General features: G+C 45.6%; 1 protein-coding gene across 1 annotated transcript; it reads right to left on the bottom strand.

The window, feature by feature from the left end:
* Window positions 1-6,935: 6,935 nt before the first annotated feature.
* LOC126259343 (la-related protein 6) lies at window positions 6,936-9,334 on the bottom strand. Its single transcript, XM_049956053.1, has one exon. The coding sequence runs from the start codon at window positions 9,153-9,155 to the stop codon at window positions 7,848-7,850; it is 1,308 nt and encodes a 435-aa protein (XP_049812010.1). The 5' UTR covers window positions 9,156-9,334; the 3' UTR covers window positions 6,936-7,847.
* Window positions 9,335-26,120: the final 16,786 nt, after the last annotated feature.

Genomic DNA, 26,120 nt, shown 5'->3' with positions numbered 1-26,120 from the left:
TATTATGTGCAGCAAGTACAAGAGGGTCACCAAACTTAATGTCCACATTCGACGGATGAATCGGTGTCAGTAATGTCACACACACACACACACACACACACACTCACAGGCGCGCTATAAGACACAACGTTTTTGGAATTTGACGTCTGACATTGCAACTATGTCTCGTGATCAGGAACTTTATGCGGCGAATGATATTTGGCATTGTCACACTGGAGCGCCCGATCTATTTGAAATACCCACTTTTATTCACAAATCATCCATGAAACTTGACATAATCAAACTGAGCTGAATTGGTTCAAATGGCTCTGAGCACTATGGGACTTAACTTCTGAGGTCATCAGTCCCCTAGAACTTAGAACTACTTAAACCTAACTAATCTAAGGACATCACACACATCCATGCCCGAGGCAGGATTCGAACCTGCGACCGCAGCGGTCGCGCGGTTCCAAACTGTAGCGCCTAAAACCGCTCGGACACTTCGGCCGGCTGAGCTGAATTGATTTTAAGTGAGCACGATGAGCCCTAGATGGCAAGTTCACGTGTTACTTTCCTAATAAAATATTATTTCTGATGGTGACTCATTAGAGTAGAAAAGGGTTAACTATCATGAATCCACGAAACGCGACGAAAACATTAGTGACTTCGAGGTTCGAGCCGAGCGCTTCTCAGTCGCTCACCATGTAACAAATGTGCATTAGTGGGCTCGGCTATGAAGGCGTGTACTCCCAGACGGCATGGGTGAAACTTGATGACCCGGGGAGAAAGCGTCGTAGCTACGTCCTAAGTAAAACGTGAGAATCGACGTTAATGTGACGGAAACTGGAAGCGTGCCGTTCTCCAGGAAGCAACTTGACGTGCTTTGAGGGAACTGCTTAAAATTAACACCTAAGTGAGATATGAAGAGAACTAAACACATAGTACACGGGAAGTAGCAACCAGAACGTCTCGATGTTATGACATGAAAATTTGTCCGATTCCCGACGAAGCAGATTAAGCATCTATTAACTGGACGAATAGAGCGACTTGTTTGTACCTGTATTCACCCATAAAGCGTTCCAAGGTTTCAGCTGCCTTCAGACAACGCCCACCTGAAAAAAGAGAAAAATTAGAGGTGAAATGAGGTCCCTTGTCCTTCGATGTCTGTATAAATTGTAGTATCGTCTTACACTTTCTTTCAAACGTAACCGGATTTCACTCTGTAGCCATTATCAGATACTACAAGACAGCGACACAAGAGGACGCGAAAGTCAGATTATAAGAACTCATGAAGCTGTAAAACGGAAACCAGCTATCTTTGTAAATGAAGTAATATGTGGCCATGATTAAGAATACTATGATTTACCGAAAAGTTAGAAACAGGGAGATCAGTATTTGTGACAATGGGCTCTTATCGCGACAGCCGGCCGGTGTGACCAAGTGGTTCTAGGCGCTTCAGTCTGGAACCACGCGACCGCTACGGTCGCAGGTTCGAATCCTGCCTCGAGAATGGATGTGAGGTTAATTAGGTTTAAGTAATTCTGAGTTCTACGGGACTGATGACCTCAGATGTTAAGTCCTATAGTGCTCAGAGCCATTTGAACTATTTTTCTTATCGGGACAAGCGAAAACACAAATTCACGTCACGGATTTAAGTTTCCCCTCTGTTCTCGAAAGCAGTTGAATGCTGCGATTAATTCTTCACGAGAATCTCAGTGTTTTCAATCCAAGTTTATGCTCCGTCTCTAATGTCCTCGAAGTTACAGGAACAACTTTCTTCCGACCTCTATGAATCCCTCATGGCGAGATAAAGTGCTATATACTGTATACATTCACTTACTAATTAAACTTATATAGTGTAATGAAAAGAAAGGACAAGTTACAAGGGCTGTGTGGAAAGCAGGGTCCGATTGGATGCGAAATGGAAAACCTCAGTGAAAATCCGATGAAGCTTTGCACAGATGTGTTGTGCAGTATCTCTAGTATGCCCGTCCATCGCACCACGCAGCTCTTTTCAGTTCTGAGTGCACAGGGAGCATGTAACACTGATTGTAAAATAGTTTCTCCCGCCAAGTACGTGGGCCTGCGGGTAAATTTCGCCTGGTGGTATGCAATCCACGTAACGTAACTGCCATGATCTGCTGAAACGTTTGAGTTCAGCTACTTATGCTATTAAGGTCATTGCAAATTTTGGCGGTATACATCTCAGTAAATTAGCTTAGTACGCCTATTTTCATTCTCTGCTTTCGTATGACATCATATTCTGGGGTAACTCATCACTGAGTAAAAGAGTGTTCATTGCAAAAAAGCGTGTAATCAGAATAATTGCTGGAGCTCATCCAAGATCATCCTGCAGACACTTATTTAAAAGAGCTAGGGATCTTCACTGTAGCCTCACTATATATATATATATATATATATATATATATATATATATATATATATATATATATATTCACTTACGAAATTTTTTATTAACAATCCGAACTAATTCAAAATTAATAGCACAGTGTACATGGCTACAACACTAGGAGAAAGGATGATCTTCACTACTCAAGGTTAAAACTAACTTTGGCTCAGAAGGGGGTAAATTATGCTACCACAAAAGTCTTTGGTCACTTACTTAATAGCATCAAAAGTCTGACAGATAGCCATATAGCATTTAAAAGGAAATTAAAAGAATTTCTTAATGGCAACTTCTTCTACTCATTAGATGAGTTTTTGGATGTAGTATTTTGGATATAGTAAGTGGGTAATTTCCCCAAACTCCACAAAAAAAATTAAAAATATTATGTGTCATGTAATATTTTGTGTAATGTAATATCTTGTATAGACACCTTTTATTAACCTGACACGTTCCACACCGTTACGAAGTGTCGTATTCATGATCTATGGAACAAGTACTTATCTAATCTAATCATGCAGCACCTTTGTCATGAGAATTCTCGTTCACTCTCTGCAGGGGCAATGACGATGCTCCCGCAGCGTTTTCGGTTGGAAACGTTTTATCACCAAGAGTACAGTCCCTAACTTGTTTCCCCTGAATTTCATCTCCGCTCACAAGAACCGCCTGCTATGAAGACAGCATTTTAGTTCAGACAACTAACTGTAAGCCAGCGTAGAGAAATGTTGGAGAGGTGACTATGTAGAGAAGAAGCTGGGAGGTGTAGGTAACTGTTGAAAATAAAACATCTTTGATTTTGACAGTGGTTTCCATTTCACGACGATCGGACCTTACTTTCCGAATAGTCCTCGTAGTTCGGTTGTAGTTTTTGGCATTGTAAATAGCAGGGCTTCGGTTTGTGGCCATATTAACGTAACACAAGTCTCAGACGTTTGTCATTGAGGCTAATTTATCGTTACGTTATATGACAATCTGATAGGACATTGCAATCTTTTAAAAGTGAAAGGCGTAATGAAGAATGTCAAAGATATTCGTGCAATGAATACCGTCTCTTCTTTATCTTTGCCGATTAACACCGTTGTCTCAGTTACAATGTCGACCCTCTTTTTACAAACAGTATCAAGCTACGACATAATTTCTTCTATGCAAGACTGTTTTATCGTAATTGGTGTAGTTGATACACTAGTGGCCATTAAAATTACTACACCACGAAAATGACGTGCTACAGAAGCGAAATTTAATCCGACAGGAAGAAGATGCTGTGATATACAAATGATTAGCTTTTCAGAGCATTCACACAAGGTTGGCGCCGGTGGCGACACCTACAACGTGCTGACATCAGAAAAGTTGCCAACCGATTTCTCATACACAAACACCAGTTGACCGGCGTTGCCTGGTGAAACGTTGTTGTGACGCCTCGTGTAAGGAGGACATATGCGTACCATCACGTTTCCGACTTTGATAAAGGTCGTATTGTAGCCTATCGCGATTGCGGTTTATCGTCGCGGCATAGCTGCCCGCGTTGGTCGAGATCCTATGACTGTTAGCAGAATATGGAATCGGTGGGTTCAGGAGGGTAATACGGAACGCCGTGCTGGATCGCAACTGCCTCGTATCACTAGCAGATGACAGGCATCTTATCCGCACGGTTGTAACGGATCGTGCAGCGACGTCTCGATTCCTGAGCCAACAGATGGGGACGTTTGCAAGACAATAACCACCTGCACGAACAGTTTTACGACGTTTGCAGCAGCATGGTCTATCAGCTCGGAGACCATGGCTGCGGTTACCCTTGACGCTGCATCACAGACAGGAGCGCCTGCGATGGTGTACTCAATTACGAACCTGGGTGCACGAATGGCAAAACGTCATTTTTTCTGATGAATACAGGTTCTGTTTGCAGCAGCATGATGGTCGTATACGTGTTTGGCGACATCGCGGTTAACGCACATTGGAAGTGTGTATTCGTCATCGCCATACTGGCGTATCACCCGGCGTGATGGTATGGGGTGCCATTGGTTACACATCTCAGTCACCTCTTGTTCGCATTGACGGCACTTTCACAGTGGACGTTACATTTCAGTTGTGTTACGACCCGTGGCTCTACCCTTCATTCGATCCCTGCGAAACCCTACATTTCAGCAGGATAATGCACGACGGCATTTTGCAGGTCCTGTACGGGCCTTTCTGGATACAGAAAATGTTCGACTGCTGTCCTGGCCAGCACATTCTCCATATGTCTCACCAACTGAAAACGTCTGGTCAATGGTAGCCGAGCAACTGGCTCGTCACAATACGCTAGTCACTACTCTTGATGTTCTGTGGTATCGTGTTGAAGCTGCATGGGCAGCTCTATCTGTACACGCCATCCAAGCTCTGTTTGACTCAATGCCCAGGCGTATCAAGGCCGCTATTAAGGCCAGAGGTGGTTGTTCTGGGTTCTGATTTCTCAGGATCTATGCACCCAAATTGCGTACAAATGTAATCACATGTCAGTTCTAGTATAATTTATTTGTCCAATGAATACCCGTTTATCATCTGCATTTCTTCTAGCTGTAGCAATTTTAATGCCCAGTAGTGTAATTTCTGGTAAGGTGACTTATTTACTGAAATTACGTTACATGACTACACTGATTAAAAATGTAATTTTGAAATAGCTCTGAGGCATTTGAGCATGTGGCTCTGAGGAAAGTTTTTCTCAATTTTTCTAGTGGTAATGTTCAGGAACAACATTTTATCACCTGGCGAGTGAGTCTATTGCGCTTTCTAGCGACATATGCGGAAACAGCCGAGCAACGCGCGCCAATGTGGCATTGTGTTTTGTGCAGCTTGAATGTCAGATGGCTGCAGCGAGGCCAGCCCGATTCGCAGTCCTTATATTGCCGAGGCGCCCTTCAGCAGCAGCTGCGGCGGCGGCGGCGAGGCGTCGAAGGTCCTGCCGTCGAGGTGGTTTTCCTCAGGAAGTGTGGGAGACCGGCCTAGGTCACACTCCAGAAGGTATCCTGACGTGTGAGAGAGAGGGGGGGGGGGCTAATTGCGGCGACCGCCTGCTGGAACTAACGAAGCGCTCGTCGGAAGTTCGCTAATGAAGCCCCTCTCTGCCGGAACGGCAGCGTCCTGTCCCTACATCCAAAGCGAACCGGGCTCACGCTAACATACTTACCACCTTATCTCTGCTACATCATTTCTGCTACTTACCGTCATCTCTTCTTTCCAGAAGTGGCGCCAATGTGCTTCGTAGTGACATTCGAAGACGTCTGTGTAGTGGACAATAATGTAATATCTACAGACCTAGAGACACTGGCTTTTCTAGCATACACATAGTACAGATTTTTTTCTGCTAATACCTTTTTCTAAAATTATTACATCCACTGACATACGTTACCTGTCACCATTATTTTTCTTGCGTAACCCACCAGACTGATTCGTTCTCAGCCCATGGGAACGTGTTCAATACACAATACGAAAAAAGTTTCGTATACAGAAATTATCCTGTCTTACTAATCTTGTTTGCTATTCCACTACCCTGTTTTAGTACCTGTAAAGGAATAAAACATTTTTGTTCTTGATTTATCTTTCCTACAGTAAACCTTTTTTTTTATATAATACCATAGTTTTGTGTTTAACGTTTAGTGTGCTATTCCTGTTCTGGAAGATGGTAAAACAAACATTGTTCGCCATTCATGACAAGGTGTTACGTTTAATTTATGTAAAACTTTTTTCATATATTTGACATTGTCTCGAATATTGCAGTCAATTTTATTTTTGTACGTGCTTCATTTGAAGTTACCACATGTGAAATATTTCTGTAGTGACTTATGTTAGCTAAAATTTCTGTCTCTTTATGGCTTTATTAAGTTGAAAACTGAATATTTTTTTCTCACAGCATGGTTTAAGAGATTTCTTTCTGGTACAAACAGACATTGTCTCGAATATTGCAAACAATTTAACTCTTGCATCGTACTTCATTTCAAGTTACCACCTTTGAAATACTTCTATACTCACTTTTATTAAGTAAAATTGCTGTGTGTTTATGACTTTAAGAGATTTATTTCTGGTACAAACAGACATTGTCTCCAATATTGCAATCAATTTAACTCTTGCATCGTACTTCATTTGAAGTTACCACCTTTGAAATACTTCTATAGTGACTTTTATTAAGTAAAATTGCTTTGTGTTTATGACTTTACTGAACTAAGAAATAAGTAATTTTTTTTCACAGCATGGTTTAAGAAATTTCTTTCTGGTACAAATAACTTTTCTTTTAGTTACTGTGGCTTTGTAGCCTCATTAGTAAAGCAGCAGCTGCATTCTTCAGTCTGCTGTTGGCATGCTCGAGTAGGACATGGGTGCAGCCGTGTGAGGAAGGGAATGGAAGGGACGCACGAGAAAGCGACGACTGGGCAGTGGAAGTCGGCCAGCGGAACGCCTGGAGAAAGAAAGAGCCACTTTCGCTGACCCAGTGGTCCGCTCTCGCGGTGAAAGGAGCCAGTGGGGGCAAGGAGAAAGGGGTGGGGGGTGCTGAGAGAAATGAAACACCAGACACAGTGCGTAACGTGAAAATCATTCATTATTAAAAAGGAAAATGTGTACACATTCTCAGACGTCGACAATACAGTTCAAACAAACACAAAAAAAGATCAAACGAGAACAACAATATTCGTTACAAAATAACACATCCAACCAAACATATTATCCTAATTTCCTTGTTTCAGTCTTTGGTTTCTAGCCTTCGTCCTCAGGAGAAAAGCTATTACATTATATTTTGCATCACAATACGTATATGTTTACATATACAAAATCACATCAGATTAGCACACAATTTTTACAATACAATTTCCGTAGTATTTAACGAGTGTTTTGGAGCGAAAATTTTAAGGCACAGCTGTAGCGTTTCCCTCCCGCCGACAAACAACAAGTGCACTTTGTAAATAAATTTAGTTTAGAGGCCGAGATGGGAATGTTTGTCGACAAGAGGGAAAGCAAACTGAAGGTTGAATCAGGAGTTTTTTGTCTACAGATTATTGTCGAGAACAGGAGGGAAATATTTGAAAGGGTACAAGAATAAGATTCTCGGGGTAGAAATGATCGCTGTACAACACTCGAGATGCAAACACAAGAGGAGCAAGCAACATAAATATCGAATAACTTAGGCTGGGAGATACGCCCAGATATCAACTGTCTCTCTCTATCTATCTCTCCGAAGCGGACCGCCTTGGCCCGATTCGGAGAGAGCAGCGCCGACGGCGGTTCGACGGCCGATACACCACACACGGACACACACGCACGCACTGCTCGCCGCTGACCTTGCGGCGCCGCATCGGTATCGGTGTCACGGCCGGCGGGTGCGGGCGGCCGGCCAAGGCCGCGCCAGTCACCGGCCACGGAGGCCGAGGTCGACGCGCCGCTCGAGGTCCCCGGCTTCCGATCGGAAGCCCCGCCGCCGGGAAGGGGCAGGCTGCGCTCACGAGGCGCAGACCAGGGGCCTGGGGCGGGACGCGAACCCGCGACCGCCGTCGGGCCCGCGCGGCATGCGCAGCACGTTGTCCGGCAGGTGCGTGACGCCGCTGTTGGAGCGGGGGCGGAAGTCGGACTCGCGCCGCTGCGCCACCCAGGGGCAGAGCTCGGGGGCGGTGCGCGCGCGCGTTACCTGCCGGTCCTTGGCGGCGACGATTGTGGCGGCGCCGGCCGTGCTGCGGATGGCCGCCGACACGGCCTGCACCAGCGGCGCCACCGGGATGTTGTGCGGGTTGGAGGGCGGCGGGCGCGGCTCCGTCTCCGCCTCGGAGCAGCTGCTCGAGTAGTCGCTCGTCACCAGGCGCGTCACCACCGACTTCCTGTGGTACGGCCCGGACGACACCGAAGACTTCTTGCGCGGCGGCTGCTGGCCGCCCGCCGTCGTCGTGTTGTTGTTGGCGTCGTGCGAGACGAGCTCGTGCACGGCGACGCCGCTGGTGCGCGCGCGCCAGCCGGCCAGGGCGCGGTGCGCGCTCTCGGTGGTGGTGAACTCGACCAGCGCGCAGACGGTGCCGGCCAGCTCGGGGTGGCGCGCCAGGAAGGCCCTGGCGTCCTGCGGCACGGGGTTGCCGGGCCGCACGATGCGCACCAGCGCGATGTCGCCGTAGCTGGAGAAGAGGTCGGCGACGCCCTCGATGGTGGGCCTGTCGGGCGGCAGGTGCGCCGCCACGACGGTGCGCGACGGCGCCGTCTCGTCGTACGCCGGCAGCGGGTCCACCCTGCGCAGCTTGGTGCCCGCCTCGTTGATCTGCAGCTTGGTCGAGTAGCGCTCGAGCGCGTACGCCACGGAGCGCCAGTCGCGCGCCAGGTGCTTCACGCGCTTGAAGCTCGAGATCAGCTTCAGCGACACGTAGCCCTCCTTGTTCCTCTTCACGTGCTTCAGCAGGAAGGCGTCTTTGGTGATATTCACGTCGGAGAAGTAGAACTCCACTTGGGCTACGATCTTCTGCGCGAGCTCGTCGTCGGGCGGCACGAAAGGGGGCTCGTCCTTAGCGGGCTCTTCCTTGGTCGCCGCCGACGGGGAGCCCGCCGACGGGGTCGACTCCGCGGCGTCGGAGCCGCAGTCGGACATGTCGGCCAGGTGCGCGCCCTCTTCCGCATTGTGGTCGAACGTCAACGAGATGTCACTGTCGATGGACGAGATGCTGTCGCGCGTGTCGGAGTGCTTCATTGGCGGCGGCTCGAAGGGCTCGGCCTCGGGCCGCAGGTTGCTGAAGAACACTGTGCTGGGCATCACCACTGTCGGTTCCTGCATCGTGTCGCGGTCCTCTCAGTCGGCGTCTCCGTCGGCAAGTCTCAGTTCGGAACGCGGTGTGGAGCTGAGCGCGCCGCTTGAGCGAGTCCCGTGACGGAGTTCCGCTGCTGCTGGACGCTGTGCTCGCGTTCCCGAGTACCCGTACCGTACACACTCGGCGTCGTGTCTGTGTCTGTCGGGAGACTGGAGTGCCGCTTGCCGGGGACGCCGCCTTAAGTACGCTCCCCGCCAGAGGGGGGGCGCCCCCCTCCCGCGGGCGACCTCTGCGCCGGCCGCCCCCCTCCCCCTGCGCAGCGCGCCGCGACGCCCAGTCACCGCCGCGGTCCGCGCACTTGCTCGGCTTCCGGAAAGCGGGCGTCGCCGGCTAGCGCCACCTCGGCGCGCGTTATGCAAAGCCGGCCATCCTTGCGGGGCTGCGCCGTTGCATCACGGTGACCGCGCCGTTAAACCCCTAATCTGCTACGACAACTTCGTCTCTGGCGGATAAACATTCCTTTGCTGCGCCGTAAAGCGAACTTACCACGGCAGACTGATTTTCGTCTCAGATGCGCATTTATTTTCGTTTGTCTACGTCCGATCAACTTTATGTGCGAACTTGTTAAGTTAGGCTTTACATTACTTGTTACTCATACGGTATCTACTAACAAGGGAACCTCCCCATCGCAAGCCCCTCAGATTTAATTATAAGTTGGCACAGTGGATAGGCCTTGAAAAACTGAACACAGATCAATCGAGAGAACAGGAAGAAGTTGTGTGGGACTATGAAAAAAAATAAGCAAAATATACAAACTGAGTAGTCCATGTGGAATATTGGCAACATCGAGGAGAGTGTGAGCTCAGGAGCGCCGTGGTCCCGTGGTTAGCGTGAGCAGCTGCGGAACGAGAGGTCCTTGGTTCAAGTCTTCCCTCGAGTGAAAAGTTTACTTTCTTTATTTTCAGACAATTATTATCTGTCCGTCCGACCGACCGATGCGAGGTAACTGCGCCGTAGTAAGGGGACGCTACACCTAAACAAACATGGAGAGGTAGAAGAATCTTTTTACCCATTCGCCAAGTGTACAAGTTAGGTGGGTCGACAACATATTCCTGTCATGTGACGCACATGCCGTCACCAGTGTCGTGTAGAATATATCAGACGCGTTTTCCTGTGGAGGAATCGGTTGACCTATGACCTTGCGATCAAATGTTTTCGGTTCCCATTGGAGAGGCACGTTCTTTCGTCTACTAATCGAACGGTTTTGCGGTGCGGTCGCAAAACACAGACACGAAACTTATTACAGTGAACAGAGACGTCAGTGAACGAACGGACAGATCATAACTTTGCGAAAATAAAGAAAGTAAACTTTTCACTCGAGGGAAGACTTGAACCAAGAAACTCTCGTTCCGCAGCTGCTCACGCTAACCACGGAACTACGGCACTCCTGAGCTAATGCTCTCCTTGATGTTGCCTATGTTCCTCATGGACTACTCAGTTTGTATATTTTGCTTATTTTTATCATAGTTCCACACAACTCCTTCCTGTTCTCTCGACTGATCTGTGTTCAGTTTTTCAAGGCCTATCCACTGTGCCAACTTATAACTAAATCTGAGGGGGTGCGATGGGGAGGTTCCCTTGAAAGTGCATTTACTTAGATTCTAAACGCCGTTCTTACTTACTTCAGTGAGGCTGCATCTGCCGTAAACACGGCAACAAAAGTAGGCTCAATCACTGGAGACAATGTCACAGCTTACGCCAAAATCTTGCATACAAACACATACGAGGACCAGCTCAAAAGCATTTTTTAAATTTTTTTGTACTTAAGGGGGGTAGGACGTCCATCGGGCCGACTTGGAGCAGGAGAATCACCACAGGATATTTTAATTTCTACTGTCTATACTTTTACAAATAAATTCATAAAACTTTGTCACCATGACCAGGAAGGATTGAGGACTCACACTCATCACAGAGGAAGTTAAAAAACTTTTGCAAAATACTTTTTTTACACGTGAAATTTCATCATTTTTTCACTTATTACTGGCTGCATTTGTTGCTATAGGTACACTTTTCTTCCTAAGTAAGAGAGATTCTTCGATGAATTTTTCATAGCATACAAACAGTAGTTACAGGTGTATGAAACAGTAGAATTTTCCAAATCTATTAAAAAACTGTGGAAAAAATTGAGATAATTAACTATAAAATTTGAATTTTTCCTAAACATGAAGTTTAAAATGTAACAGTTCATTCATTTTTTCATAAATTAAATAACTTCTAGAGTTTCATACACCTGTAACTATGGTTTGTATGCTGTGCAAAAGTCATCGAAGAATCTCTCTTACTTAGGAAGAAACGTGTACCTATAGCAACAAATGCAGGCAGTAGTAAGTGAAAAAATGGTGAAATTTCACATGTAAAAAAATGTGTTTTGTTACGTTTTTGAGCTTCCACTGCTATGAGTATGAATCCTGAATCCTTACTGGTCATTCTGTTAAAGTTTTATGAATTTATTTATAAAAGTATAGGCAGTGGAAATTAAAATGTCCTGTGGTGCCTCTCCTGCTCCAAGTCGGCCCGTTTGACGTCCTACCCCCTTTAATTCTTCAGACTAATAAAGCACCGGCCTAGATTGTGGTTCTCAGACTAATAAAGCACCGGCCTAGACTGTGCTTCTCTGGGTTGACCTAAGGGCCGCTGGTGTTTTGCAAGAATTCTAATTTGTTCTGATGAATTCCTCAACCCTCCAGTGCAGTTCTGTACTAGCATATAAACCCCTTAATATGCCTCGACAACACCACTTCTGGCGGATAAAACATTCCTGTGTTGCGTAGCACAGTGAGGATTTTCGATCTATCCATTCATTCATCATCTCACATTTATTTATATGATTCCTAGTTCCGATCGACTTTAAATCCGAACATTTTAGGTTAGGCTTTACATTGCCTGTTATAGATGCGGTATCTAATAGGCGCATTTATTATATTCTAAACGCCGTCCTTGCTTACTTTAGCGTTTACCAGAGTTGCGCTGTTCCGAAACTAAGGTTCGGTAGTTTCTGTACACTACGAAATGAATGTCTAAGGAGGAAACTGAAGGCCGACGATTTCTCGTTATTTTCTATTTGTTTGGTTCTTCGTTTTGCATATAATCAGAGCCGCACTTCATTTAGTATTAGTCCATTGTGTATTCCATATCCGAACAGAAAATAAATTCAGGTTTTATACAACTTGCTTGTAATGTTTTTTTCCCCTTTTGTATGTAAATCATTAACTGAAACTGTGAACGGCCGGGCTTGTCCCGCGTTGTTCTTCCCGTCAGTACTTTTGCCAATCTGGTTTACCTGTTTGCTTCCTGCTTCGTTTCCGCTACAACGTGCTCTGTACTCGCTGGACGCACACCGCGTCCTGTACTCGCCCACGGCTGCGCTCGGGGTCACAGCACAAAGTGTAGGCGTCCTGCTGTTCATTGCACATTTCTTTACCCAAGCAATTGTCCTTTCTATTGTCGGGAGCCGCTTTGGCATGGACTTAGATTTTACCGTACCTAGAGCAACGGCTGTTTTCTAAAGTCTTATACGAAACTTTTATTATTTTCTCATACGTATTACTGCGTGTAAAAATTGTTATTAGCTCCGGTCTCTTGTTTATTTTCAGTATCACACCTGATGATGGGCATGTAACAACCGGAAACCGGTCGTAGTTTAAGCACTAGAAAATAAAAACAACCTTACGACTGAAGCGGTATTTTCAGCATCTGTTATAATGCTCAGTTGCCGAAGTTCCTCCAGCAGGATTGTTTGTAATAAAAATTAGTTGATCGCATTACTTTTGATGCAAATACATTGTACATGCACTACTACAAAAATATATGATTATTGTTGTAATTTTGTACCAAACAGAACATTGTTCATCATAATCAAAGGCAAGTGTTTCATGTCGTTGTTTATAAATCGAAAGCTGTTTGTGAATAACAGATACATGTTTTACATAAATTCAACGGAGTAATCTAGGGATGTTTGACATACGTTTGTTTTGCGGTCTTTTTATTTTACCTTTTTGTTGAAGAAGCTGCGTTTTCTAGCGCTATATGATAAATCTGTATTTGTTTCTCTATTTTTACTCACCATCTCTCTGTTTTTGTGTTGCAAAAAAGTGGTTCAAATGGCTCTGAGCACTATGGGACTTAACTGCTGAGGTCATCAGTCCCCTAGAACTCAGAACGACTTAAACCTAACTAACCTAACGACATCACACACATCCATACCCGAGGCAGGATTCGAACCTGCGACCATAGCGGTTGCGCGGTTCCAGACTGTAGTGCCTAGAACCGCTAGGCCACCCCGGCCGGCTTTTGTGTTACAGATCAACAATTTTCTCATAACGCGTGAATTCGAAAATTCGATTTTGCTGTAAATACTGTTTGCTTTTAAGTAGCAGACAAGAGGATAACTATGTGGGACAAAAATGTTCAGTAGGTTATCCGGCCCTTTATATACACTCATTTTCTAGACGGTTCACTGCTTCCACTTTTTAGGGGAATCTAGTAAGACACTGATCGCATATGCAAAGAAAGTGATCGTTATAAGGTAGAGCCCAAAGGTATGCAACACACCTAATGCACAGGTAACGCGGGTACAACCTCAACTGACCAAAGCAACTAGGAAAACTGCTCTTACGTACCGCAGTCTATGGTAGCCTACAGCAGTTTTGCAACTCTAGTGTTTACATATCTGCTCTCGTATCTCACGGAAACACTACAGAAAACGTAGGCTGCTAAAAAATGGTTCAAATGGCTCTAAGCACTATGGGACTTAACAGCTGTTATCAGTCCCCTAAACTTAGAACTACTTAAACCTAACTAACCTAAGGACATCACACACACATCCATGCCCGAGGCAGGATTCGAACCTGCGACCGTAGCAGCCGCGTGGTTCCGAACTGAACCGTCTAGAACCGCTCGGCCACCGCGGCCGGCCGTAGGCTGCTACAGTGCCTGAGGTTACCACAGAATCCTACACACAATACTTACTCATCATCATTATCATTTAAATGCGTTCCGCCCCCTTCAAAGCCTCAAAGCTAGTCCAGCCATCTGTTCTTAATCTTAATAAATATCTTCTGCCTCTTGGTTTATATTATTATAGCGGTTCTTCCACCTGTTACACGGTTTATATATTCTTTTCACCTTATCTGATACTAGTTGCAATTAATTTATTTACACAACCAGTTGCCGGCCGCGGTGGTCTCGCGGTTCTAGGCGCGCAGTCCGGAACCGCGCGACTGCTACGGTCGCAGGTTCGAATGCTGCCTCGGGCATGGATGTGTGTGATGTCCTTAGGTTAGTTAGGTTTAACTAGTTCTAAGTTCTAGGGGACTGATGACCTAAGATGTTAAGTCCCATAGTGCTCAGAGCCATTTGAACACAACCAGTTTCGGTGTTCCATTACACCATGTTGTCCCAACAATCGTCGGTTGACGAACTAAGCGTAATTCCGGGACCTGCGATCAATGCTTATTTAATATTGGCTCCTGTTATGACTGTATACGAGATTGGATTACTTCCAATTTATACTGGACAAGGACATGAAGACGGCGTACTGGAACAACGAAACTGACCGCGTAAATGCAAAATAGACGACTGCAGTTGTAATTCTCATTTCTTATCGGATAGACGAAGTCCCTGTAATCGTCTATTACAACGATGGACATGCAGAGATTTATCTGAGACTGTTTTATTGTGTCAATTATGTTTTACATATTCAGCCCAGCTCGATTGCCAATATTTTTTTATCCAATAAACTATATCTAGGTACGTATCTAAGGAAATTCATTTCCCATTCTTTTGTTCTCTTTTTATTTCTGTTCATCACGGCTTGGTTTTTGCAGCCATAGAGCAGTGCGGGCCGGCCAGTGTGGCCGAGCGGTTCTAGGCGTTTCAGTCTGGAACCGCGCGGCCGCTACGGTCGCAGGTTCGAATCCTGCCTCGGGCATGGATGTGTGTGCTGTCCTTAGGTTAGTTAGGTTTAAGTAGTTCTCAGTTCTAGGGGACTGATGACCTCAGATGTTAAGTCCCATAGTGCTCAGAGCCAGCCAGAGCAGTGCGGGTATATTCATAACCTTGCAGAATTTTAGCAATCTCTGTGAAGTTTCTTTCCTGACGTCGTGCATAAAGTTCCACAGAATCAGTTAAATAGTTCTGAGAGTAGCCGGGCGGTCTAAAGCGTCCTGTCACGGTCCACGCGGCTGCCCCCGTCGGAGGTTCGAGTCCTCCCTCGGGAATGGGTGTGTGTGTTGTCCTTAGCGTAAGTTAGTTTAAGATAGATTAAGTAGTGTGTAAGCTTAGGGACCGATGACCTCAGCAGTTTGGTTCCACTAGACCTTTCCACAAATTAAAAAACAGATCTGACTTATTTTGTATTTCATTATTTGCCCCAGATGTAGCATTGAATCCTACATATTTAAAAATGTTAGCCTGCGCTGTGATCTAATTTTCTGTAGTGCTTGACTCGCATGGGCTGGTGTTCAAAGAATACCACTGATTTTGTCATCTTAACGGAGGGAGTCCAGATTGTATTCTGTAGCCATATTACTTAAACTAAAAACAGCATCTTGTAAGTCATTTTCGTTCTGACTACTTAATGATTACCAGACTTTTTTCCTTGTTTTGGTCGATACTAACACCGCTGAAAGTTGCCCATCTGATAGTTTTAGCAAAAACATTGCTGGTACATACTGTATGTTGCACTGTCAGACGTATCTGAAGGATGTTCACTTATAATTTTTGTCTCGGTCCTCTAGGTCCACGAACCTTTACCTCAAATTCATATTTTTACCCTTCTCCATCATCCCTGAAATTTTGTAACATAATCACGGAATCAGCGTTGTACTCACCGCAAGCCACGACACAATGCGTACCAATATTATCGACTTTCTGTCCTATCCCATTCGCGTTCTGAGCGAGGATTAAACACCTGTCTGCAAACATCTGTACCTGCCCTAATCCCTCTTATCTTATCTTTACGATCCACATGCGAGATAGATGATGGCGGCACAATACTGGCCGCTCACTCATCTTTGAATGCAGGTTCTCTAAATTTAGCCAACAGGCTATCGCGAAAACCACGTCGTCATTCTTCTAAGGATTCCCATTTAAATTCCAGAACATTTCTGTTACACTTTAATATAGGCTAAACAGATCTGTTAGGAACCTAGCAACACGCCTCTCAATCCGTTCAATATCTATTCTCATGCCTACTGAAGACGGACTCCTAATACTGTTGTAGTAGCGTCTTGTATGGTTTTCCTTGCATTTTCGCAAAACACTTCCAACAAACCTAGGTGTGCCATTCACTTTCCTCGATAGTGATTTTGTCTAATCGTCCAGTTTCATATCGCTTCTTAATATTACACGCTAAATACTTATACGGTATGTTGTTGTCTATATTTTCATCTCTAATCTTGCACTGAAGCACTTCTTTAACCTAGTTCAGTTACGTGGTCTTTGGTCACTGATAAAAGTGTTACATTTATAATTGCAAACGCAAACTGACGTTATTTTTTCCCTGATATTGGTAAACAAGCTCCCTGGTTGTCGGGTAAATTACGTGAAGAAATATACCAACCAGTTCCATTCTTATTATGCCAAGCAGAGTTTCAGTTTTTCACCTGTTTTCAATTTGCTTTACTTACTTACGTCATTATTATGCTTTAAACGCCATATCTGCCTAGTTCACAATAGCAATTTCTTTTCGCTACTTCGTTTACCAAATCGTGAATTTACTACTAGGTTATAGTTAAATGAATTTACTTTTATTCCGCATTTTGTATAACAAAGAGCAGTAAGACCCCTAACTTGTCACGGCACACACAAAGAGAAGCTAGTCTTAATAAATTCAAAGCAAACTTGAACATATTCTGCGGTATTTATTTTTCGCAGGTTCGAATCCTGCCTCGGGCATGGATGTGTGTGTTGTCCTTACGTTAGTTAGGTTTAAGTAGTTCTAAGTTCTAGGGGACTTATGGCCTCAGCAGTTGAGTCCCATAGTGCTCAGAGCCATTTGAACCATTTTTTAAATTTATTTTTCGTGTGGTGTGATTTTCTATTTGCAAACCCGACGCAAGTAGACAACTGAATACATTTGTTAATGAAGGTCTTACAATTATATCTAAATTAGAAATTTCTTTGTTTGTACAATGACTTTAAGCTGCGATCTAACGTTGTAACGCTGACTACTCTGCAACGGTTACGCTATCATTATCATCATCATCATCATTTAAGACTGATTATGCCTTTCAGCGTTCAGTCTGGAGCATAGCCCCCTTATAAAATTCCTCCATGATCCCCTATTCAGTGCTAACGTTGGTGCCTCTTCTGATGTTAAACCTATTACTTCAAAATCATTCTTAACCGAATCCAGGTACCTTCTCCTTGGTCTGCCCCGACTCCTCCTACCCTCTACTGCTGAACCCATGGGTCTCTTGGGTAACCTTGCTTCTCCCATGCGTGTAACATGACCCCACCATGTAAGCCTGTTCGCCCTGACTGTTACATCTATAGAGTTCATTCCCAGTTTTTCTTTGATAAACTCATTGTGGACACCCTCCTGCCATTGTTCCCATCTACTAGTACCTGCAATCATCCTAGCTACTTTCATATCCGTAACCTCAACCTTGTTGATAAGGTAACCTGAATCCACCCAGCTTTCGCTCCCATACAACAAAGTTGGTCGAAAGATTGAACGGTGCACAGATAACTTAGTCTTGGTACTGACTTCCTTCTTGCAGAAGAGAGTAGATCGTAGCTGAGCGCTCACTGCATTAGCTTTGCTACACCTCGCTTCCAGTTCTTTCACTATGTTGCCATCCTGTGAGAATATGCATCCTAAGTACTTGAAACCATCCACCTGTTCCAACTTTGTTCCTCCTATTTGGCACTCAATCAGTTTATATTTCTTTCCCACTATTACTTTCGTTTTGGAGATGCTAATCTTCATACCATAGTCCTTACATTTCTGATCTAGCTCTGAAATATTACTTTGCAAACTTTCAATCGAATCTGCCGTCACAACTAAGTCATCCGCATATGCAAGACTGCTTATTTTGTGTTCGCATATCTTAATCTCACCCAGCCAGTCTATTGTTTTCAACATATGATCCATAAATAATATGAACAACAGTGGAGACAGGTTGCAGCCTTGTCTTACCTCTGAAACTACTCTGAACCATGAACTCAATTTACCGTCAACTCTAACTGCTGCCTGACTATCCATGTAAAGACCTTTAATTGCTTGCAAAAGTTTGCCTCCTCTTCCATAATCTCGTAAAACAGACAATAACTTCCTCCTAGGAACCCGGTCATATGCCTTTTCTAGATCTATAAAGCATAGATACAATTCCCTGTTCCACTCATTAGAAATTTCTTTGTTTGTACAATGAATTTAACCTGCGATCTAAGGTTGTAATGCTGACTACTCTGCAACGGTTACGCTATCAAAGATGAATTTTAAGCCGCGAGGTTCTACACTCCTGGAAATGGAAAAAAGAACACATTGACACCGGTGTGTCAGACCCACCATACTTGCTCCGGACACTGCGAGAGGGCTGTACAAGCAATGATCACACGCACGGCACAGCGGACACACCAGGAACCGCGGTGTTGGCCGTCGAATGGCGCTAGCTGCGCAGCATTTGTGCACCGCCGCCGTCAGTGTCAGCCAGTTTGCCGTGGCATACGGAGCTCCATCGCAGTCTTTAACACTGGTAGCATGCCGCGACAGCGTGGACGTGAACCGTATGTGCAGTTGACGGACTTTGAGCGAGGGCGTATAGTGGGCATGCGGGAGGCCGGGTGGACGTACCGCCGAATTGCTCAACACGTGGGGCGTGAGGTCTCCACAGTACATCGATGTTGTCGCCAGTGGTCGGCGGAAGGTGCACGTGCCCGTCGACCTGGGACCGGACCGCAGCGACGCACGGATGCACGCCAAGACCGTAGGATCCTACGCAGTGCCGTAGGGGACCGCACCGCCACTTCCCAGCAAATTAGGGACACTGTTGCTCCTGGGGTATCGGCGAGGACCATTCGCAACCGTCTCCATGAAGCTGGGCTACGGTCCCGCACACTGTTAGGCCGTCTTCCGCTCACGCCCCAACATCGTGCAGCCCGCCTCCAGTGGTGTCGCGACAGGCGTGAATGGAGGGACGAATGGAGACGTGTCGTCTTCAGCGATGAGAGTCGCTTCTGCCTTGGTGCCAATGATGGTCGTATGCGTGTTTGGCGCCGTGCAGGTGAGCGCCACAATCAGGACTGCATACGACCGAGGCACACAGGGCCAACACCCGGCATCATGGTGTGGGGAGCGATCTCCTACACTGGCCGTACACCACTGGTGATCGTCGAGGGGACACTGAATAGTGCACGGTACATCCAAACCGTCATCGAACCCATCGTTCTACCATTCCTAGACCGGCAAGGGAACTTGCTGTTCCAACAGCACAATGCACGTCCGCATGTATCCCGTGCCACCCAACGTGCTCTAGAAGGTGTAAGTCAACTACCCTGGCCAGCAAGATCTCCGGATCTGTCCCCCATTGAGCATGTTTGGGACTGGATGAAGCGTCGTCTCACGCGGTCTGCACGTCCAGCACGAACGCTGGTCCAACTGAGGCGCCAGGTGGAAATGGCATGGCAAGCCGTTCCACAGGACTACATCCAGCATCTCTACGATCGTCTCCATGGGAGAATAGCAGCCTGCATTGCTGCGAAAGGTGGATATACACTGTACTAGTGCCGACATTGTGCATGCTCTGTTGCCTGTGTCTATGTGCCTGTGGTTCTGTCAGTGTGATCATGTGATGTATCTGACCCCAGGAATGTGTCAATAAAGTTTCCCTTTCCTGGGACAATGAATTCACGGTGTTCTTATTTCAATTTCCAGTAGTGTATATCACACCTTTCGGAAGGAGTACTTTGCACAGCTCTTCACCCTCATTGTATCTTCATTTTACAACAATTGTCAGTTATCGCGTGGCGACAGTCCTGCAAGTAGGGTATCGGTTAACAACAAGAATAAATACTGCAGAAGATCCACCGTTTGCGTTTCAATTTATAATCATCGGTTGTTACTGCAAGCAGGGACACAAGAGTACGTTAACAAGAAAAATTTCACACTACGTGTTTCGTGCACTACAATCCAGCTGGCAATTAATGACGTTGTTGCTTAGCATCGGAGTTGAGTACAGCATGTAAAAACTCTAAAAGGTTATACTCCACGTGGGAATAGCATTTGCAGCTCTTCTTTCGACGAAATGCTATTTAGAGGCCTAGCTAAAACTGAAACTAAACTCCTCCCGCACAGGCCATGAAGGCCCAAAGGTACCGACCGGCCGCCGTGTCATCCTCAGGCCACAGGCGTCACTGGATGCGGATATGGAGGGGCATGTGGTCAGCTGTATGTCAGTTTCCGAGACCGAAGCCGCTACTTCTCAATCAATTAGCTCCTCAGTTTGCCTTACAAGAGCTGAATGCACCCCGCTTGCCAACAACGCTCGGCAGACCGGATGGTCACCCTCCGTGTGCTAGCCCAGCCCGACAGCGCTTAACTTCGGTGATCTGACGGGAACCACTGCGGTAAGGTCGTTGGCCCAGAGGCCTAGCTACAGGCGGAGAAATGTTGTTTAGATGCCGGTTCCAGTCTAAGGCAACATATGTCATCACATAGCTCTATAAGGTTTTACGTCAGTAAGTAATGTTAGAGAGCATTCTCAAAATCGGCGATTCCTAGGGCCTGTAACTAATCTTGTGTATTAGACGGTCTTTTTCCTAAAAATTGTAAAATTTTATCAAACTTTTTGATTGTTGTACTCATATTTCAGAAAAATTTGAAGACTGGACTACTAAATTTGTATTTTGTCTTTTTGTGCTGTAACCGACGTCACTGCAGTCCCAATCTGCGTTCGCTTTGGTTATCCTTCGGCGAATGACAAAGTGTGGTAGTCTGTGTATACACCGCAATCCCTCAGTTATCAGGTTAGTTTCTACATTACCTCTGATAGCCGTTAAACATAAAAAGACGAAAAATCCATGTTTAGCGCCCGTTGGCAGGCCACTCCTGCTCGTTTCATTTCGTCTGAATTCTTATGCTTCTTCTAAGTTCGATGGTTTACTCAACGCTGGCCAACGGACAAGAGTTGGTGGCACGAGGCAGTGAGCAAAAGACTATTGCTCTGTGCAGTCTTATACGGATTAAATTTTATTGTTCAATCACTTCTCGTTAAGGGAACATGTGCAGCGTAATGGTCTATATTAATGTTATGTCAGTGCTAAATGTACAGCAACTCCTCGTGTAATGACTGAGTTGCGACTTTCGTGAACGTCGCACGGATTACGTATGCATTCAACTTTATGACCTCAGTCAAATTCTTATTATGGAAATATTTTGATTACTTTAGCCGCTGCGTGGTGTTAAAACTAATCAGACTGCTTTCTCTGTACCTTGTGGTAAGAATAATGTGCAATACATGAAACTAGAAGGTGCCAGATAAACAACCTGAGTGATACCAAATAACTTGCGACACCGTTTACTGTCTGTCACGCGGTATTCTAAGAATTCTGGCAGCCATATAATCTGGAGTGTGGGGTGAAAGTGTGGGAAGCGCATATTGCGTTAATTTCTCCAAAGTGAGTACTGAAGATTCTGTAATTACGTCGTACGATGCAGATAACTGACAATCCACGAATGGGCATACTTCTGCGAAACCGGTCTTCCTGCACGTAAATGAGTGCGATAAGACAGCTACTTAGAAGCGCTGACGACAGTATGGTTGCCGTATCCCACAGATAACAGCGAGTGTATCTCTTTAAACAGTTACTCTGATAAAACTATCCTCGCATTGACACTTCACTCAGGTGGCTTACGTGACACGTACTACGTTTCCATCCCGAAATAGAAATTCATAATATGATAGGAGGGCTCAGACTGATTTATAGTACTTTCAATAGCATCGTAAAGTCAAGGCTCAGCTAGGTAAGGATGAGTCGCTTGTTTCAAATACGATCAGGGACTCAGCACGAAACATGCTTACAGCCTAAAATTAGAAAACGACAGGAACAGCGTCTGATATCATAGTTAATTCAAAATGCTGTTTAACTTTCAAAACTGCACTCATATATTCTTAACTAAAAATACGAACTAAATTTCGTTCTTAGTGGTGTGCTGATTGACGCTGTCATGCCGATTAAATATACAGGGTGTTACAAAAAGGTACGGCCAAACTTTCAGGAAACATTCCTCACACACAAAGAAAGAAAATATGTTATGTGAACATTTGTACAGAAACGCTTACTTTCCATGTTAGAGCTCATTTTATTACTTCTCTTCAAATCACGTTAATCATGGAATTGAAACACACAGCAACAGAACGTACCAGCGTGACTTCAAACACTGTGTTACAGGAAATGTTCAAAACGTGCTCCGTTAGCGAGGATACATGCATCCACCCTCCGTCGCATGGAATCCCTGATGCGCTGATGCATCCCTGGTGAATGGCGTATTGTATCACAGCCGTCCACAATACGAGCACGAAAAGTCTCTACATTTGGTACCGGGGTTGCGTAGACAAGAGCTTTCAAATGCCCCCATAAATGAAAGTCAAGAGGGTTGAGGTCAGGAGAACGTGAAGGCCATGGAATTGGTCCGCCTCTACCAATCCATCGGTCACCGAATCTGTTGTTGAGAAGCGTACGAACACTTCGACTGAAATGTGCAGGAGCTCCATCGTGCATGAACCACATGTTGTGTCGTACTTGTAAAGGCACATGTTCTAGCAGCACAGGTAGAGTATCCCGTATGAAATCATGATAACGTTCTCCATTGAGCGTAGGTGGACGAACATGGGGCCCAATCAAGACATCACCAACAATGCCTGCCCAAACGTTAACAGAAAATCTGTGTTGATGACGTGATTGCACAATTACGTACGGATTCTCGTCAGCGCACACATGTTGATTGTGAAAATTTACAATTTGATCACGTTGGAATGAAGCCTCATTCGTAAAGAGGACATTTGCACTGAAATGAGGATTGACACATTGTTGGATGAACCATTCGCAGAAGTGTACCCGTGGAGGCCAATCAGCTGCTGATAGTGCCTGCACACGCTGTACATGGTACGGAAACAACTGGTTCTCCCGTTGCACTCTCCATACAGTGACGTGGTCAACGTTACCTTGTACAGCAGCAACTTCTCTGGCGCTGACATTAGGGTTATCGTCAACTGCACGAAGAATTGCCTCGTCCATTGCAGGTGTCCTCGTCGTTCTAGGTCTTCCCCAGTCGCGAGTCATACGCTGGAATGTTCCGTGCTCCCTAAGACTCCGATCAATTGCTTCGAACGTCTTCCTGTCGGGACACCTTCGTTCTGGAAATCTGTCTCGATACGAACGTACCGCGCCACGGCTATTGCCCCGTGCTAATCCGTACATCAAATGGACATCTGCCAACTCCGCATTTGTAAACATTGCACTGATTGCAAAACCACGTTCGTGATGAACACTAACCTGTTGATGCTACGTACTGATGTGCTTGATGCTAGTACTGTAGAGAAATGAGTCGCATGTCAACACAAGCACCGAAGTCAACATTACCTTCCTTCAATTGGGCCAACTGGCGGTGAATCGAGGAGTACAGTACATACTGACGAAACTAAAATGAGCTCTAACATGGAAATTAAGCGTTTCCAGACACATGTCCACATAACATCTTTTCTTTATTTGTGTGTGAGGAATGTTTCCTGAAATTTTGGCCGTACCTTTTTGTAACACCCTGTATAGGTGTAACGTTGCAAGGCGATATGAAATGTTACGAGCACGTAAGGTCGCTAGTAGGGTAGAGGAGAGGTCGACATCGGTTCATCGTGAACATTTTCGGTAACTGTCGATCGTCTATGAAGGAGACCAAGCGTAGAACATTTGTGCGACGCATTCTTGACTACTGGTTGAGTGTTAGGGATTCTCAGCAGGTCGGATCATGGGAAGACATCGAAGCAATTCAGAGACGTGCTTGATTTGTTACTAGTAGGTTCCTTCAACACGCAAGTGTTACGGAGATGCTCCATGAACGCATATGGGAATCCCTGTTGAGAAGAAGACCTTCTTTCCGCAAACCGCTGTTGCGACGGACTGCAGAACGATCCTACTGCTACCAACTTCCATCTCGGGTAAGGAACGCGAAGGCAAGATGGCAGTAATTTTCCCTTGCGTCATTTGCGAGTGGAAGAGCAAAGGGAATGACTAGCAGTGGTACAAGGCACACACCACCATGCACCGTACTGTGGACTGCGGAATATGTACGTAGACGTAGGTGCAGAGGCGGACAAAGATTGCGTGAACTTATCCGCAGTGATCTCGTAGTCGAAGGGGTTCTGTGGCTCGAAAAAGAAAATGATGAACATCGCTCCAATATTCTGCACTTAGAAATTGGTATTTGATCTTGCGAAGCCAGGGAAATCAAGTGCTGTGAGTCCTCTGTCGGTGGAGTAATCTGTCATTGATATTTTCTCTTTAGAAACCAACTTCGGAACTGAACGTTCAGTGCGTAACCGCGATAGCGGTGAAGAAGATGATTGACGAAGACAAAGCCGCCGTGCACGACAGGATGGTTCAAATGGCTCTGAGCACTATGGGACTCAACTGCTGCGGTCATAAGTCCCCTAGAACTTAGAACTACTTAAACCTAACTAACGTGAGGATATCACACACATCCATAACCGAGGCAGGATTCGAACCTGCGACCGTAGCAGTCGCACGGTTCCGGACTGCGCGCCTAGAACCGCGAGACCACCGCGGCCGGCTGCACGACAGGAGATACACCTTGGTGTGAGGAAAGCTGGGCTACAGTTGCCGAAGTGCCAATAGTCATTCAGCAGGATTCTTGTGAAACAAACACACACACACAAAATCGTAGCGGATGGGTCGAGATTTAAGAACACCTCCCAGATTGGGGATCAGTCTTTTCCGTCGCCACGCCCTGTCGCATTGTGAACCGGTTTCTGCTTAGCATTACTGACCGACATTCACCGAACACTGGTTCACCGTCGAATGTAAAGAAGAAATACCGCAGTGACGAAGCTAATGTAGCCAAAAAATTGGAATGCTACGGAGGACGTCACGCAGAAAGTCAGCTCGCTATTTTTAGTAATACCACAGAAAATCTCACTGCTGTTAGGTATCCATAGACGTTGTTTTTTTCTTGATGAAAACGAATACTGTTGCTTGTAATGCGGAAGAAAGCAGAAAAACAGCCTGTGGACAACCTAACCATTGTATGTCTTACAAGTATTGGAGTGACTAAACAAAAATCGAAGCAGTGTGTCGGAAACAGCAAACAATGACGTCTCTTCCCCTTTATATTTGAAGTACAAACATTCATCTATATGCGTTAAAATGGATTCTGCAAAAAACTAGCTTATGAAACTCACATTGCTCTTTTCCTTTACGAGACCATGAAGCAAGTACATAACTGCGCCCGGTTACATGGCGTGTTCCTTCACTTCCGGAAGGCATTCTATACAGTTACGCGCTGCGACCTATTCTACAAAATACGAATCTGCAGAATACCTACTCAACCCTGTGACTGAATTGAAGAGTTTCTGCCATACAGAACGCTCACTATCCGATCAAAAGTACCCGGACACCCTATGAGATGCGGAATCCACAACTAGATTCTATAACAGGCGGACCCGACAACATAAAAGGAGGCGGAGAGTGTTGTGTTGTCAGCAGAGATGCACCAACAGCAGAGTGGGCCTGCCCAGTGATTTCCAAAGGGAATTAATCACTGGGAGTTACGTGCATAACAAGTCCATCAGGTACATTTGGACCCTTCTAAAGCTGCCCAAGTTGACTGTTGGTGATTGTGAAGCAGTAACGCGTACGAATATCCACAGATTGGTTTTCGTGAACAGCTCGAGAACGTTACCAGCCATCATATATAG

Source organism: Schistocerca nitens, chromosome 5 (genome assembly GCF_023898315.1).
Source record: "Schistocerca nitens isolate TAMUIC-IGC-003100 chromosome 5, iqSchNite1.1, whole genome shotgun sequence".
Lineage (NCBI taxonomy): Eukaryota > Metazoa > Arthropoda > Insecta > Orthoptera > Acrididae > Schistocerca > Schistocerca nitens.
The sequence above is the reverse complement of the archived record's forward strand: the minus strand, read 5'-3'. Positions and strand labels throughout refer to the sequence as shown.